The following is a 15,733-nucleotide window of genomic DNA, read 5'->3' on the forward strand; positions in this document are numbered from 1 at the left end:
GTCCATGAAAATAAAGATGTAAATTTTTTTCTATCCTGATTCATGAACCCAAAGGTGTCTATAGATCTCAGACTAAGATCCTCTGATCTACGCTTTTGTTGGAACTACTTGGAATTGGCCAAATCCATCCCCATGGCAAGTCAGCAACACCCCCAAAAGAAACCTCCAGTATTGAAGGGTCTGCAATGACACACAAATGTACTTTGATGTTGCTAGAGCAGCTAGCACCATGATCTTCAGACTACCAAGAAAATCTGCCTCATCCCAAAATCTTCCTCCCATCCAGGTGCCAAAATGTTTGAAATCCCACCAGCAGAGCTGATATTCCTTTTGCCTCAGGATTGCCCTCTCTATTCTACTGAAAAAAAACAAACCCCAACAACCTAAGTCTTCCTGGCAGATTTGATTAATATATTAAGTCTCTACCCCTAAGTGTTAATGAATTTGGCAAGGTGCTTTCCTTGCTGACTGAAGGATCTGGGGCAGCAGGAGAGGACCTGGGCCAAGGTAGGAGGGGAGTGGAATAGACAGAAAGAAGAAGGAAGACTTGAATACAACATCTCAAATTTCAATTTGCCTGAGGCCTTTTGTTCCTGTCCCCTGCCAACCTGAGCCCACCCCTGGCACCATAGGCTGGAGCTCAGGGCAAAGCTAGACATAGGATGTAGGATCGATCCCAAACTGTGGTAGTATTTAAGGTAGGCTACAGGAGAGAGAGGAGGACAACTCCCAGTCAATTCCTTTATACTGAACTTTTGTTCCTTTTCGTCTTCGAGCCCCCCAAAAAATTAATCTACCGAAGCAATGAGGAAGGAGCTCTATAAAGTTTGATTCCTGAGGGCAGATTTTTTTTTTGCCAGTTGTATCCAGCAAGTGTCAGATAATTGGAAGGGTGGAGTGAAGCTGTAAACCATGCCACACCTTTGTCAGGACTTGTTTGGGAGCAGAGTTACTGAAAGAAAAAAGGGGGAGGAGGGGGAGAGAAGCCAGCATATTTCAAAGATCACTCAGCCATAACACACCTTTGCTGGGGCGGGATAAAAAGTGTTCGCTGCACATTTTTAGAAGAAGAAAACATCAGGGGAGGAGAGAGGGGGGTTTCATCTAAAGAGGTTCTCCATTCCTTCAGGAAATCTAGGTAAGTCCTTTGTTTGGAAAATCTGATTTGAGATTCTCCCAATGTATATAAATGTTTTATAAACCTTAAGTTTATATTGACTGTAAGCTATTGTTATTATCGGCATAGTCTGCTAATGCTGGTAGAGGAAATAGCTCATCAAGGTACAAATTGGATTTTGTTTTGTTTAATTAGAAGGCAGTCTGGTCTATTGGTCAGACTGCTGCTCTGGAGTTAAAAGTTCTAGGTTTGAATCTGACCTCTGCCACTTAACCTTTATTAGCTTCGATTTCCTAATTTTTAAAATAAAGGGAGTGAATGAGATAACCTCTGAGCTCCCTTTCAGCTCTAAGTCAGCCTAATCTGGCTAAAGCTCATAGCTAGGATCATCCGATTGGGGAGACAAGTGGGGGAAGCTAGTGAATGAACCCCCAGTGCCTAAGCAGAGGTCAGAATGTGCTCTGGCAGCCAGATCTTTTGGTATGATTTCCCAAAGCATAAAATTTACCCTTTTCATAGGAAAGTAGCATTGCTTAGTTGACAAGAGTACTGATCTGATGTCAGATCACAACTTATATGTTCTTCAGCAAGTAATTTAATGTTTCTGGGCCTCAGTTTCTTCATCTGTAAAATGATACCGTATAGTTGGACTTGATGACTTTCAAAGTCCCTTCCATCTCTAAATCTATAATCTTTACATTCCTAACTATGTGCCTCTTAAAAATATTCCTGGAGTATCTCAGGAGGCATAGGCACATAAATGCTAAATGGCACCCTGGGGGGTCCTAACATAAATGGGACTTGTTAGAACAATCATGACTCACGCTATTGTCCAGAATAGACTCCAACCCACCAACTGTTGAGTCCCATCATAACTTCTCTAGCTGAGCTCCTCTATTTGGGTTAAATTAAATCCCTCAGCTTCTGCCCCCAAGCTGACAATACTAAAAGGTAAGCAGGGCAGGTATTGTTTTTACCATTCTTTTACAGAGGAGGAAAAAGACATTAAGTGACTTCTCCTAGGTCACTCAGCTATAATAAGTAGCAGGACAGGAACCCAAATCTTCTGCCTCCAAATCCAATGTTATTCTCACCGTGCTGCCCTGCCTCTCCTGGATGAAATTAATTATTTGCCAAATCGCTAACTTCACGCAGGACTAGGGCACTTTCCTCTTACCTCTTTCCATTTTTCTTAAGCAGAAGCTTAAGAAACAGTTGGATTGGATATATTCATGGGTTCAGGAAACATCAGAAATAATTTTTTTAAAAGTTCCTTTGAAAGGCAAAATCATTCCTTCCATGTTGGAACAGTCTCCTTTAGAAACAGAGTACAAGTTAGACTCAGAATTCTACCATGATTGGGTGTGTATTTCTTGGTGAATATGCTTCAGAGACACCAGCCACAGCAGAGGTTTCTGAAGAAAATGGCGAGATGTTCAATGGGGACAACAAAAATGAGTGGGTCTGCTTCAAGCTGGAGTCTGAATCCTTGGAAGGATACAATTACAGTGAAATAAGAAACAACCAGCGATAGTCTTTAGAGCTGCATCTTATGTCTAATGCCAGATTTGGGCTCAAGTTGTAAAAGTGCATTTGCTGTGGCATCAGACAAGCAGAAGCATCTAATGCAAGTCCACAAATAGTTTTTGAGCCTCACCATTTGCAGGATAGTATTCTAGGTGTTAAGAATATAAAGATAAAAAAATGAATCTGTCCTGCCCTAAGTAAGCTTATATTCTATTCCGGAGATATGAAAATGGGTTTAAATTTCCTTGATTTTTGCTCTAAAATTGCCAGCCCTGGAGTCAAAAGGACCCAAATTCAAATGTGGAACCAGACCTTTGGGCAAGTCACTTAACTCTGTTTACCTCAGTTTCTTCATCTGTAAAATGAGTTGAAGAAGGAAATGGCAAACCCCTCCAGTATCTTTGACAAGAACAACCCAAATGGGGTCATGGAGAGTTGGACACAACTGAAACAACACAACAACAACAAAAAAATCCTCTCTTTAAGGATATTTCATATCCCCAGACCTCCAGCAGAAGTAAGTTTCTAGTGGTTCTCTCAATGTATTTCAAGCCCCAAAGTGTTGGTTGGCTTAATTCTTTTGTAAAATGCTACCTGATCCAATGAGCTTTTACCTCTGGCCTGGCACTGACCTGCCTACACAGGCTTCTCCCTCCCTTTTCCCCAGCCCCTAATCCCTGTGGTACCATGGTCTTAAAAATCTAAAAGAAAAAAGACCATATAGCAATCATTGTCCCCCAGCCTGAGGGTAGTCAGACATCACATCCTGCTGAAGATCCAAGACTTTGGGTATGACTGCTTCTTTTTGAAATGACCTTTGCCCCTAGTGTTATCACCTTCAGTGAACCCAATTAATCTGTTCTGTGCTATCCAACTGCCACTCAAAAGTTAATGAATTTGAATTTCATCTTAAATTGTGTCACAGTTGGAAAGGACTTCAGCAGCCACTTAATCCAACCTATACCTGAAAAAAAATTCTCTCAACATTTCTGACAAGCAGTCATCTAGCCTTTGCTTGATGACCTCCCAGTAGAGGAGCAGCTAGGTGGCTCAGTGGATGGAGTGCCAGGCCTGGAGTCAGGAAGACCTGAGTTCAAACTCCCCCTCTGATATGACCGGGCAAATCACTTGGCCTCTCTGAATCTCAGTTTCCTCAATTGTAAAATAGCGATAATAGTAGCACCTACTTCACAAAGTTGCTGTGAACATCAAATGAGATAAAGGAAAGTATTTTGCAAACCTTAAATGATAATTACTATTATTCAATCCTAGGTTGTTTGGTGTATATATGTGTGTGTGTACGTGTGTGTACGTATATACACATATGTATATTGTATATATGTATACATATATGTAGTATACATGCATACACATACACACATGTGTGTATAAATATAGATTAGACACATATATACATATTGAGGGAGCTAACTGTTAAATCTTCAATATGAGCATTTATACCTTAGAAATAAGCAAATGCTACAAATCGGGGCTTGATTTATTGTTTCCTTGCTTGTCCACACAGAAGAAAGTGATGGAGAATTATAAATAATGCAGATCAAACTTGTGAGTCTGTTGTGTGTTCATTTTCGTTTTGGGTTGTTTTTTTTTTCAGAGAACTGGTTGTTAAAACATTTACCAGGACACATCTGTATATATTGTTCTTTGGTTTTAAAATTTAGCAGTGTATATAGATCATGGAGGAATGAGAATTGTACAAAATACACACAACCTTTCTAAGCCTTTAGCAAAAAATAGAGACATTCGTTCCCAAAAATAAAGACTGAAGGAGAAAAACATGTAGATTCTCCTCCTCTTCTGATTGTTAGGTGTCATAAGAACAAAATTACATCTATATAGCCCTTCAAGGTTTGCAAAGTTCCTTTAGATATATTACCTCATTTGGTCTTCATGATATCTCTATCAGGTAGGTATTCAACTCCACCTTACCAATGAGGAAAATGAGCCTGAGAAAGGTTGAATTACATGTTTATGGTCAGTCAGTAAATGTCGGAGACTAAATTTGATCTCTGCTTTCTCCTGACTCCAAGGCTGTGGTCCTTATCCAATGCTCCATGCTACCTCTCACCTCCTATCATTAAGATCACTTATAATCCATTGACACTCCCCAGTTGTCCCTGCCTGTTTATTGTTGTGGAGTCATTTCAGTCCGTGTCTAACTTTTTGTGACTCTATTTAGGGTTTTCTTGTCAAAGATAGTGGAATGTTTGCCATTTCCTTCTCCAGCTCATTTTACAGATGAGGAAACTGAGGCAAACAGGGTTAAGTGACTTGGCCAGGGTTAAGTGACTTTCATGAGTGTCTGAGGCTGGATTTGAATTCACGAAGACGAATCTTCCTAACTCCAGGCCCTGTACTCATCCCTTGTTTTTGTATTAGAGATCAATCATGAGAGCAGTTTTAACAGTGATTTACCTAAAAATATTTTATTTCCACAAAACAGAAAATGACAGCCCTTGCAAATGGACCCAAACGGTTTTATGTTGTAAGAAAATGTCCCTAGGTATTTGCAAATATTAAAAACATATCACATATAAAACATATCTGCCTCATAATAAATAGCTACAGAACTGCTCAACAGTGATACTGTTTCTAATGAGATCATTTTATATAACACTTTAAAAGTTTACAAAGCACCCTGGCAGTCAGCAATGCAAGTATTCCTATCCTTGTTTTGTAAATGAGGAAACTGAGGCTCAGATGGGTTAAATGACTTGATCAGAGTCTCACAGTTAGTAAAGGAAAGAGCTGGTACTTCAAATTTAGGGCTTTTTTTATCCCAAGTAATTCTTAATTAGACTATCCCAATGGAACTAAAATATACATCCTTGGATCTGCTGAAGAGGCTCATTCTTTCATCCTAGGGGGTTTCATAACTTGATTTCTAAGGTCTGCCAGTATGGCAGTTTAAAAATATTCATTCTGAAACAGACCTTATGAAGATGCGAGCAAAGGCATCTCCTACGAGATGGGATGGGGGTTAGGGAGAAGGAAAGGTACATACATGGCCCCTGCCCAAGCTTTGAATCCATGCACAGTCTTCCTAAAATCCATAAGACTCCAAAGTTAGACCTAAGAAAAGCTATGGAAATATGACATAGCCTATGGGTTCAATGACCATATATATCCCTGGATTTGAACATGGGGAAGAGAGTGGAGAGAGAGTTCCAACTGCAGATCTTCTAGTCAGCTGTTCCTCTACCCAATGGTATGGGCTTTGGTCAGAGATTGACTGATTCAGCTTCTTGGAAGACACATATGCTTCCCACAATCTCGCCCTTGACACGTCTCAGAAATTCCAAAACCGCAGCAAATAGTGAGTGAAGAGAGACAATGGAGTGTAAAGGTAAAGCCTTAGACTTGGATGCACATACACACACACACACACACACACACACACACACACACGCCTTTACCTTCTCCAAAAAATATCATTTGGGACTTAATAAATAAGTTCCTCCTCTGACACTATCCACGTGACCTCAAGCAAGTCCCATCACTTCTTCATAACTCAGTTTCCTCACCTGTAAAATGAGGAGATTGTACTAAATGGTCTCTTAATGTCCTTTCCAATCTTAAGGTTGGACCCTAGGGAGTTTCTAGAGATACATCGAGGTTAAGGGCCTTCCTTGCCCAAGGTCACATAGCTAATAAATGTCAAACCTGGAATTTGTACCCATGTCTATGTGACCAGGCCCAGAACTCTTTCCACTACACCAGGAGCCCTCCATTTTGTGACATCATTCCACAGAATAGAAAATAACCTCATTGTTTGCCCCCAACAGCCTCTAAGGGCAATGAAATGCCTACCTCTGGAAAATAGCCATTAGTCCATAGCTAAAGATCAGTTTATTAAAGAAGGGCTCTCAATTAGGATTGAAGGATTCTAGAAAAAGTGTTGCATTCCATATAAATTTGCATGGCATAAATTATACATGATATTTCTGGAAATCAGTTCAAGTCACAAGTCAAGAATGGCCTTTTAATTAGACTAGAATCAATTATTCTGTTTATTGAGCTCCTCCTCTTGGCCCTGGGATACATAATTTCTGCGGCATTTCAGATGCAGCCCAAATTTGTTCTGCGGTGCCTCCTTCTTAGCCTGCAGGTAGGCTGTCTCTGAGAAAACATAATGAGTAGAGATGGTACAGTTAGTTGGTCAGGGTCTGCCTTTCTAAAGGCTGAATAGAATTCTTCTGATGCCTATCTTTCCATGGGCCTGGTTTTAGGTGAAGAAGGGCAAGAGAGTGAGCCAAAGATTCTTCTAAGGAAAGGGCTTCAGTAGAGGAACGTATTCCATGGTGGAAGAGCCAAAATAGACAACAAACTGAGTAAAGGGAGAATATAGAGTCATGGAATCTTGGGACTGAAAGAAACCTCAAAGGCCTGTCCAAATCCTAATCAAAGCATTGAGAAATCCCGTGCTGAACATCCCAAGCATGTTGGGTGATTAAACATCCTCTTGATTACCTCCAATAACAAATGTTATCTCTCTTCCATATAACAACCCTTCTCCTGGTTAAACATAATAATGTTGTTGTTGTTCGGTCATGTCTGACTTTTCATAACCCCTTTTTGGGGGGTTTTCTTAGCAAAGATACAGGAGTAGTTTGCCATTTCCCTTCTCCTGCTCATTTTACAGGTAAGGAAACTGAGGCAAGCAGGGTAAAGTGACTTACCCAGGATCACATAGCTAAAAAGTGTCTGAGGCTGGATTTGAACTCAGGAAGATGAGTCTTTCTGACGTCAGGCTGGGCCCAGCACTCTATCCACCGAGCCACCTAGGTGCCCACAAACATAATAATAGCTAGTATTTACATAGCTCATTCCAGTGTGCCAAGCACTTTACAAATGTTATCTCACTTTACCCTCACAACAACCCTTCAAGGTAAGTGCTGTAATTATCTCCATTTTACAGATGAGCAAACTGAGGCAAATAGAGATTAAATGACTTGCCCAGAGTCACACAGCTAACAAGTGTCTGAGGTCATGTCTGAACTCAGGTCTTCCTGGCCCCAGGTCCAGAGCTCTAGTCACTGTACCACCCTGTTGCAGTTCTTTCAACCAATCTCATGTGATGTGATTTTGAGTTCTCTTGCCTTGCTTATTGCCCTCCATTCTACACTCTTCCTTGTCAATGAGTCTTTTAAAATGTAGTACCCTGAACTGAACCCCCTCATTCCAGCTGGGTTCTGATAAGGGCAGAGTACAATAGAACTATCACCTCTGTTGTTCACTGTGGACACTATCAATGCTGGCTCTTTTCGACAAGCCACTGCTGACATACTGACCTCACATTCCACTAAAGCACCCACGGTTGGCTCTTTCGTTTGTGTTTCAATACAAACTGCCTTTTGGCCATGGCTTCCCTATCTTATACTTTGGCAGGTGGTTATTGTTGTCTTTATCCTAAATCTAGGACTATACATTTATTCCAGTTAAATTTCATCTTGCTAGCTTCAGCCCACCATTTCAACCTGTTGAGTTCTTTCTGGATCCCAGTTCTGTCATTCATTTATTTAGTACCTGTCTAGGCTTCCTACCCTTCCCAGAATGGATTAGCATGCCAACTATGGGCCTTCATCCAACAGGACAGGAGGAAGGTGGCTAGATGCCTGTGACATTCCACTGGAGAACTTCCTCATTAATCAGCACTCTGGATCCAATCGACCAATCAATCCTGAACCCACTTAACTATATTCCGTCCGTGTTTCTCCATATTGTCCACAAGGAAATCATGTGAGACTTCCTTAGATGCCTTTTTAAAACTGAAATTTGGTACTTTCAGAGCATTTCTATAACTTACCCATCTAGTAACCTTATCAAAACAGTTAATGAGATTATTAGGACATGATTTATTCTTAATGAATCTATGTTAATTTTTTGAGATCACCTCTTCATTAAGTGCTGACAAACTACCCCTTTAATAATCTGTTCTAGAATTTTCCCAGAAATCAGCCTCAAATTTGCTGTCCTATAGTTTGAAGGGCAAAGTTTCTTAACTTTTTTGGAAAATGAGGCAATATTTGCCTACCTCCAAACCCATAACCCTTCTCTCACTCACCATAATTCCTCAAAAATAACCTTTAGAAGTTCAAGACTGACATCCAAAAGTTCTTTCAGTATTGTTAGACAGAGTTCCTTCAGACCAGGTGACTTGAACTACATGAAGGCATCTGGGCACTCTTCAAACACCTCCTTACTTATCTGGGCTTGCAATTCCTGGTTAACTATTTTTATTGTTTTTCTCAATCTGAATATAGGAAACAGGTGACAAAATGTCATCTTTCCATCCTCACTAAGTATTGATCTTATCTTTTCCTCAGTCTTGTTTATAACGTAAATTATAGCATAATCTAACATAATTTATCACTTTTTATTTTATTTAGCTATTAATACAAAACTCAGTTCATACTGGGCTTTCTGACTCCAAACTATGGGAGACAGAGATGAATAAGATGGTCTCTGTCCTCAAGAAACTTGCACTGTGGTAGGGGAGATAAGACTCTTTGCAAAACAAGGTAGATGGTGATTAGCGCTCAGGAAGAGCAAAAAAGTGCTCAGAGTGTTCACAGAAGAAGGAGAGATCATGGTGGGGCCGAGGGGACTGGAGGTCAGAGAAGGCTCCATATAAGAGGTAGCATTTGAGCTGGACTTCAAGGAAAGGCAGGATTTCAACAAGTATGGAAGCATAGAAGAGCTAGAGAGCCGCATTCTCTCCAGGTGGAGAAAATAGCATCAATAAAGGGCTTTCCTCAAAGTGTGAGCCGAGGATGATGAGTTTATCTGGATTTACCATCTGACAGGAGTCCTTGAAAAGGAAGTGGCATAACATAAGGCTGAAGGATGGGTAAGGGGTGGCCTGTATGTCAGACTAAAGCATTGGGACTTGATTCAGTAGGCAATGAAGAGTTATTAAGGTTTTTTGAGGAGTGACATAATTAGAGATGAGGGTTGGGCAGATTAATTTAACGGAATGTGAGGAAATAGACAAGAGCCACCCAGTAAGGGCAGGTATGGATGGGTTGTGACCTGCATTACTGGAAGGAATATTCACATCAGTGAGATCACAGATCCAACTGAGTAATTGAGAAGATGGAATGAATTGGAGTGGGGAAAACACTAGAGGTAAAAAAGATCACTTAGGAGGCTGCTACAGGAGTTCAGATAATAATGAAGTCCTGATCTAGGCTGGTGGCAGAGGGAATGAAAAGGAAGGGAAGGGTGAAAGAAATAATGTGGTGGTAAATAAAACCAGACCATTAACTCTGAGTAAAGAACTCTTGATCCCTATGCTCTGGTTAGGTCCACATATGATATTTTGAGCAGCTTGGGTCCAGTCAGTATTAATCATGGTCCATCTAAAAAGGACCTCTGGGTGATCACTTTGATGAATATCTCTCATAGTCATACAAATGTCATTGGTAGATATACTTCCTTTCCAAAAACCACATCTTCTCTGGCAGGATGTATTTCTGTACCATGGAAATAATAAGCATTTGAAGCTCCCCACACCCTGACTGAAAAGCTCTTATCCAAAGGACAAGAATCCTAAGTACTATTATGCTGTGCTGTGTTATTCTTATCTTATTGAACAGCATAAATATCACCCTAGATGCAATCTTTGGAATCCTAGCAAGGCCCTAAAGTTGAGAATCTTCTTTTCTCCTCTAGGAATTGCACGTGGTAGTTGAAAACTCCTCATAATATGTCAACCCACAAGTATTTATTAAGTGTTTACTTTGTGTCATGAACTGTGCTATGTGGTGGAGGAACAAAGCATGGAAAAAACAGCCCTTGCTTCAAGGAGCTCATGTTCTAATGAGGGGACAAGATGCAAACTACTAGATGGACACAAGAAATAGACAAGGTAGTTAGAGGGAATCTCCGAGGGAAGGCATTAGTATTCAGGAAGACCAAGAAAGGCTTCTTGGAAAAGGTGGGACTTTAGCGGAGACTTGAGAGAAACCAAGCGAGGGAGATGAGGAGGGAGTACATTCCAAGCATGAAGGACCACCAATAAAAATGTACAGAGTCAGGAGACAGAGAAACAATGACATCATAAAAGCTTAGTGATTCTCCTCTCTTCCAGGGATCCAGTATTATCCAAGCAACAAGCATTTCTAAAGTGCCTACTATGTGCCAGGCACAAAGGCAAAACAAAAATCAATCCCTTCCATGAAGGACCTTACATTGGGAGTGGGGTAAGGGGAGGGAGGAGGGATACAACATACAAAATGTAAACAGGTAAATATAGATGCGATTATTTGAAGAAGGAAAGGTCACTAGCAGCTTGGAGATGCAGGCAAGGTTTCCCATGAGGGGTGGCATATGAACTAAACCTTGAAAGTTGATAGAGGTTCTAAGAGGAAGTGAGGAGGGAGTCATGCCAGGCATGGGGGAAGGTAGCATGTACAAAGTTAGAGATATAGGAAAAGGAATTCTGTAGATCAGTTTGGCTTCAGCATAGTGTATAAGAAAGTGAATGATGTGAAATCAGCCTGAAAAGGTAGGTGGGAGCTGAATGGTGGAGAGTTTTTACCACTTATCTAAGAAGTTTGAGATTTATCCTAGAAGCAATAGGGAGCTTCTATTGGTTCTTGAGTAGGGGAGTAACAATAAAAGGAATGACTTTTCCTGGTTTCTCTGTTTCTCTCTCAGGTGGCTATGATATGGATGGAACCAAGAAAGGCAGGAGAGAAGGCTCTGAAGTCACAGAAAGAGGCAAGACCAGCAGATTCTGAGCTTATGCTCTAATGGCCAACATCCCACAGAGAAAACACTGATCATACCATAGAAATGCCATGAAACAGAACAAATGAAATGCTCTGGGTTGTTTTAAAGGTCTCCTTTAGTAAATCAAATAGAAAACTCTTGTTTTCTGTGATCTTCCAATATCTGTAGATGAAAGCATAATAAAAAATAGCTTAAATTTAAATAATGTTTTAAAATTTACAAAGTGTTTTGTGCGTGTTATCCCATTTGATACTCACAACAATGCTGTGAAGTACATGCTATTAGTATCCCCATTTTATAGACAAGAAAACTGAGATTGAAAGAAATTAAATGACTTACCCAGGGTGCCCAGACAATTAAGTGTCTGAGACAAGATTTGAACTCAGGTCTTCCTCCCAGAAGGTCCATCACTCTATCCACTTTGGAACCAGATTCTTTAAGTGGAAGTGGAATGTATATCAGGGAATCCCAGGAGGTCTACAATGAGTTGCTTCTGGAAAGCACTCAAACCCTTTCTGCAATCTAGTCACCATTTGTGAGAGCCATCTTGCTGAGCTTTAAAAGCTGCTTCTATTATTCGTATAATCTCATGCTCCTACTAGAACAACTGAGGCAGCATGACGCTGCTAGTCACTAACTGCGGGACCCTGGGCAAGGCTCATAACCTCTATCAATCTGTTTTGTCATCTATAAGTAATAGTATCTAGGTCACAGGGCTGTTGTGAGAATCAAATGAGAATCAAGCCTTAAAGTGATGTATAAACGCTAACCACTTAGTAGCAGTAATGGTAGTAGTAGCAGCAGCAGCAGTAGGAGGAAGAAGAGGAGGAGGAAGAGGAAGATGGAGAAAGGATAGCTTCCAATCACTGGCAGTTTTATAAAGACCTGATATATAGACACCCCCACACACATACCCAATCATCACTGAAAGAGGCAAGTTTGAGGCTTAGATGCCAACGGTCCACTTCCCACTACCCTCCCTCATTTTGTACATTCCCCTCTTGGGACTCCATTTCCCCTTCAAGGTTGTGCTGTTTATTCATTTTGACCCGATTTCTCCTGGATAGATGTTGGGGGCAGGGCACACAGTGATTTATGTGCCCTAAAGACACCACTGTCTGTAGCTGAAACATGCTGTGTCCTGTTCATGCCTCCAAGTCTCGAGGAAGCAAAAGGAACAAAAGGCTTTGTGCCAACCTCCTGCCTAAGCCAAGGCAGCTCAGAGCAGTCTGGAGAGGCAGAGTGAGTCATGGGAAGAGGTGTAAGGCCTTTTCCAATGCCAAACCCGCATAGCATAGGATTCCATTGTTGAATAAGGGGCTTTAAACACCTCATTCAGAGATGTTTTATTTTGCTGGCTGCTATGAGTCACATTGACAGAACATCCAAGGAGAACAAAACACAGGTACCCCAAACAGCTGGACCCTAATGTAACATGACGTGTTATAACACAGATTCAGTTACACCACAGGCCAAATTATATCTTCTCCCCAAACATAAGTGCTACACACAGAGCCATTACTAAAGTGGTTAACCAGCCCTTATTCCCAGGGCACTAAGGCTGTTTCCTCCTTGTAGAACTCTGGTCTGTCATTCCTGCACTGCACAGGGTTACTGCCTCCCACTTCCTCTCCCCCACTGAGCCTCCAGCCCCAAAAAATGTCATCGACACGGCTTCCTTACTCAACGGGCCATCTTCCTCCATCATCCTGCCCCTTTCTCCTTGTCCTAGGACTGAACGTACCTAACTGGGACAGACTACGCGCGCGCACACACACACACACGTACACGTGTGCGCACCCCAGCTGCCAGAATTTCTAGTTACATCTCTGACCTATAGCAAACAGTACTGTGAAAGTTGGCTGTACTGTAGTCAGACTAAGGCAGGTGATAATCCTGCTTGCCCCCCGCCTCAACTTGCCCAGGGTTGGAAGGAAATTTCTGTGGGATAAACCATTTTATCTCTTTCTTTTTCTCTCCCTAGTTATCACTGAAACAGTAACCACAAGACTTACATCCTTACCACCAAGTAAGTAGCTGTTTTACTGTGTACTAGCCACCGTCACACAATTTTTATGAGAACATAATTCCAGATTTGGCATACCTAAAATCATAGCCATCATGGAAGTCCTGAATGACTTTTATGTATATCTATACACACCTAGAGGCAAGCTTTTTGTCTGAGAGCACATGGGAGTGTTTGGGGTTAAAGAAATAAATCTGAATAGTGAAGTCCTTGCCATCCTCCCACTTGCTTGCATGATAATTTTAATGTTAATGTCTTAAAATGGATAAATTTGGCACCAGAGCACACCAATTTAAAACTGAAAAACTTGTAACTCCAATAATAAGACTGTTACCCCCAAGCCAAAAGGAAGACGTCATGGTGCTATTAAGATAGGTGAGCGTCTACTGAATACATCACTCTGCACTCAGTCCTTCACTTGCCTGCCATAAGAATGGGGATTTATTTCAGTTAACGGTGTTGGGGGAGGTTGAAGTGATAGTAAGAAATGACTCAGAAGGTTTTCCTGCAAGTAGTCACCAATGATTCCAACAACAAGCATTCAATTCAGTTTAATTGAATTAGGCAAGCATTTATTCAATTTTTAAGCATTTATTCAATTGAAGACCCTACGCCAAACACTGTGTGGTATACAAATATGATTAAGACATAATCACTGATGTTCTGAAGTAAGCGGAAATTGAGAGAAGCTGAGTCATGTAACAGAGACAGTGCCTGAAATGTGCTTCTGAGTTCTGCAATGACCAGTCGACCTAGGCAGCCACAATCATCCTGGTATAAATTATCTTTGGGAAAGGATACAATATTAATGCATATTTGTATAATGACCTACAGGAAGACTCATACTGTGGCATTTTCACGATTTTGGCTAAAGTAAGATCATGGTCTCCTAGGACTTAAAAGTGACTTTAAAGACCATTTAGTCCTACCTCTTCATTTTCTAGAAATAAGGAAATTGAGATCAACAGAGGTGAACTGACTTGTTTAGGGTCACACAAAACCAGATTCTTTGACTCAAAATCCAAGGTTCTTGGCACATCTAAATTCAATATTTAAAATGTTCATTGAATTATGATTTTAGTGTGAATGGCAAAATAGATATAGTTGGTCCTGAGGCACATTGGTTTAAAATTTTAAAAAATCCTTAATCCCAATAGGCTAGTTAACTCTTAAACCAAAGGCAGGACTCATGCTGCTACTAATTTCTTTGAGCTTTCACAGAGTGCTCCAGTCTATGACATGGGAGATGCAAGAAGGAGGTGACATGAGCTCCAAGCACAGAGGGCTTACAGGCTAGTTAGGAAAATTTTGCATTGAGGCATGAAACAACTAAAGAATAACAGCAGCCACTCCCTTCTCTTGGCCTCAGTTTCTCCATCTGTAAAATGAGACTGAATGATTGCCAAGGTATCTTTAAGCTTGAAAATCACAAGATTATGCAAGTTTCTTGTGTAACTATACAATTATAACAAATAAGTTATAATTCATTTATAAAACTATACATTAAGCACCTAATATATGCTAGCACTATGCTAGGTACTAAAGCAGGATTTCTTAATCTGCAGCTTGTACACTTGCTTTTTTTTTAAATATTTAGATAACTGTATTTTAATATAATTGGTTTCTTTTGTAATTCTATATTTTATCTTATGCATTTTGAAACATTATTCTGGGATAGCCTATTCCTTAGGTTTCATCATAAAGGCTCCATGACATAAAAAAGGTTAAGAATCGCTGGAGTAGAGGTACAAAGACAAAAACATAAATGAGGGAAATCAAAGCAAAGGGAATGCTGGGTGTGGGTCAAGATTCTCTAGGGATGACCTTGGGGCAGAGGAGTTCTACTTCATTCCCTTACCCCAAACCCCAAATTCTAATCTAGCTCTTGCTTCTGGCAGAAGGAGGAACCAGCAATGGATATACTAAAACGTCTTCTCTCACTGGAGGGAGTAGGCTGGAGAAGCACAGTTTAACCCACGGCAGCAGTGGCTACATAAACTCCAGTAAGTACAGTACTGGCAGAGGGGCTAAAGGAGCAGAGGTAGAAATCCAAGGCAGGAGAAGCTGGAGAGGGGGAACACTGAAGCAGTGTGTACAAGGAGATTGATAACAGCTTCTGCCATATACCCAACTTCTCAAGGAAGGGGCGCATTAAGACAATATATAACCCCAAGTGAGTGTGGCTTAAAAATAATCAGTATTTGTGATCATTTACATCAAAATCTCAATGTAAACATGAATACTTAATAGGGCTTAATGGAGAAAGTGCTTGCCTGCCCACTTAACTCACCTCCCTTCCTTGTCAC

General features: G+C 40.8%; 1 protein-coding gene across 1 annotated transcript in view; it reads left to right on the forward strand.

The window, feature by feature from the left end:
- The first annotated feature begins 11,337 nt into the window (after positions 1 to 11,337).
- Positions 11,338 to 15,733, forward strand: part of COL17A1 (collagen type XVII alpha 1 chain) — a 54,429-nt gene continuing 50,033 nt past the window's right edge. Inside the window, exons 1-3 of the mRNA XM_036735765.1 lie at positions 11,338 to 11,389; positions 13,386 to 13,430; positions 15,326 to 15,430. Of these exons, the coding sequence (XP_036591660.1) occupies positions 11,338 to 11,389; positions 13,386 to 13,430; positions 15,326 to 15,430 (202 nt within the window). The remainder of the gene's footprint in view (positions 11,390 to 13,385; positions 13,431 to 15,325; positions 15,431 to 15,733) is intronic.

This window comes from Trichosurus vulpecula, chromosome 8 (genome assembly GCF_011100635.1).
Source record: "Trichosurus vulpecula isolate mTriVul1 chromosome 8, mTriVul1.pri, whole genome shotgun sequence".
Taxonomy (NCBI): domain Eukaryota; kingdom Metazoa; phylum Chordata; class Mammalia; order Diprotodontia; family Phalangeridae; genus Trichosurus; species Trichosurus vulpecula.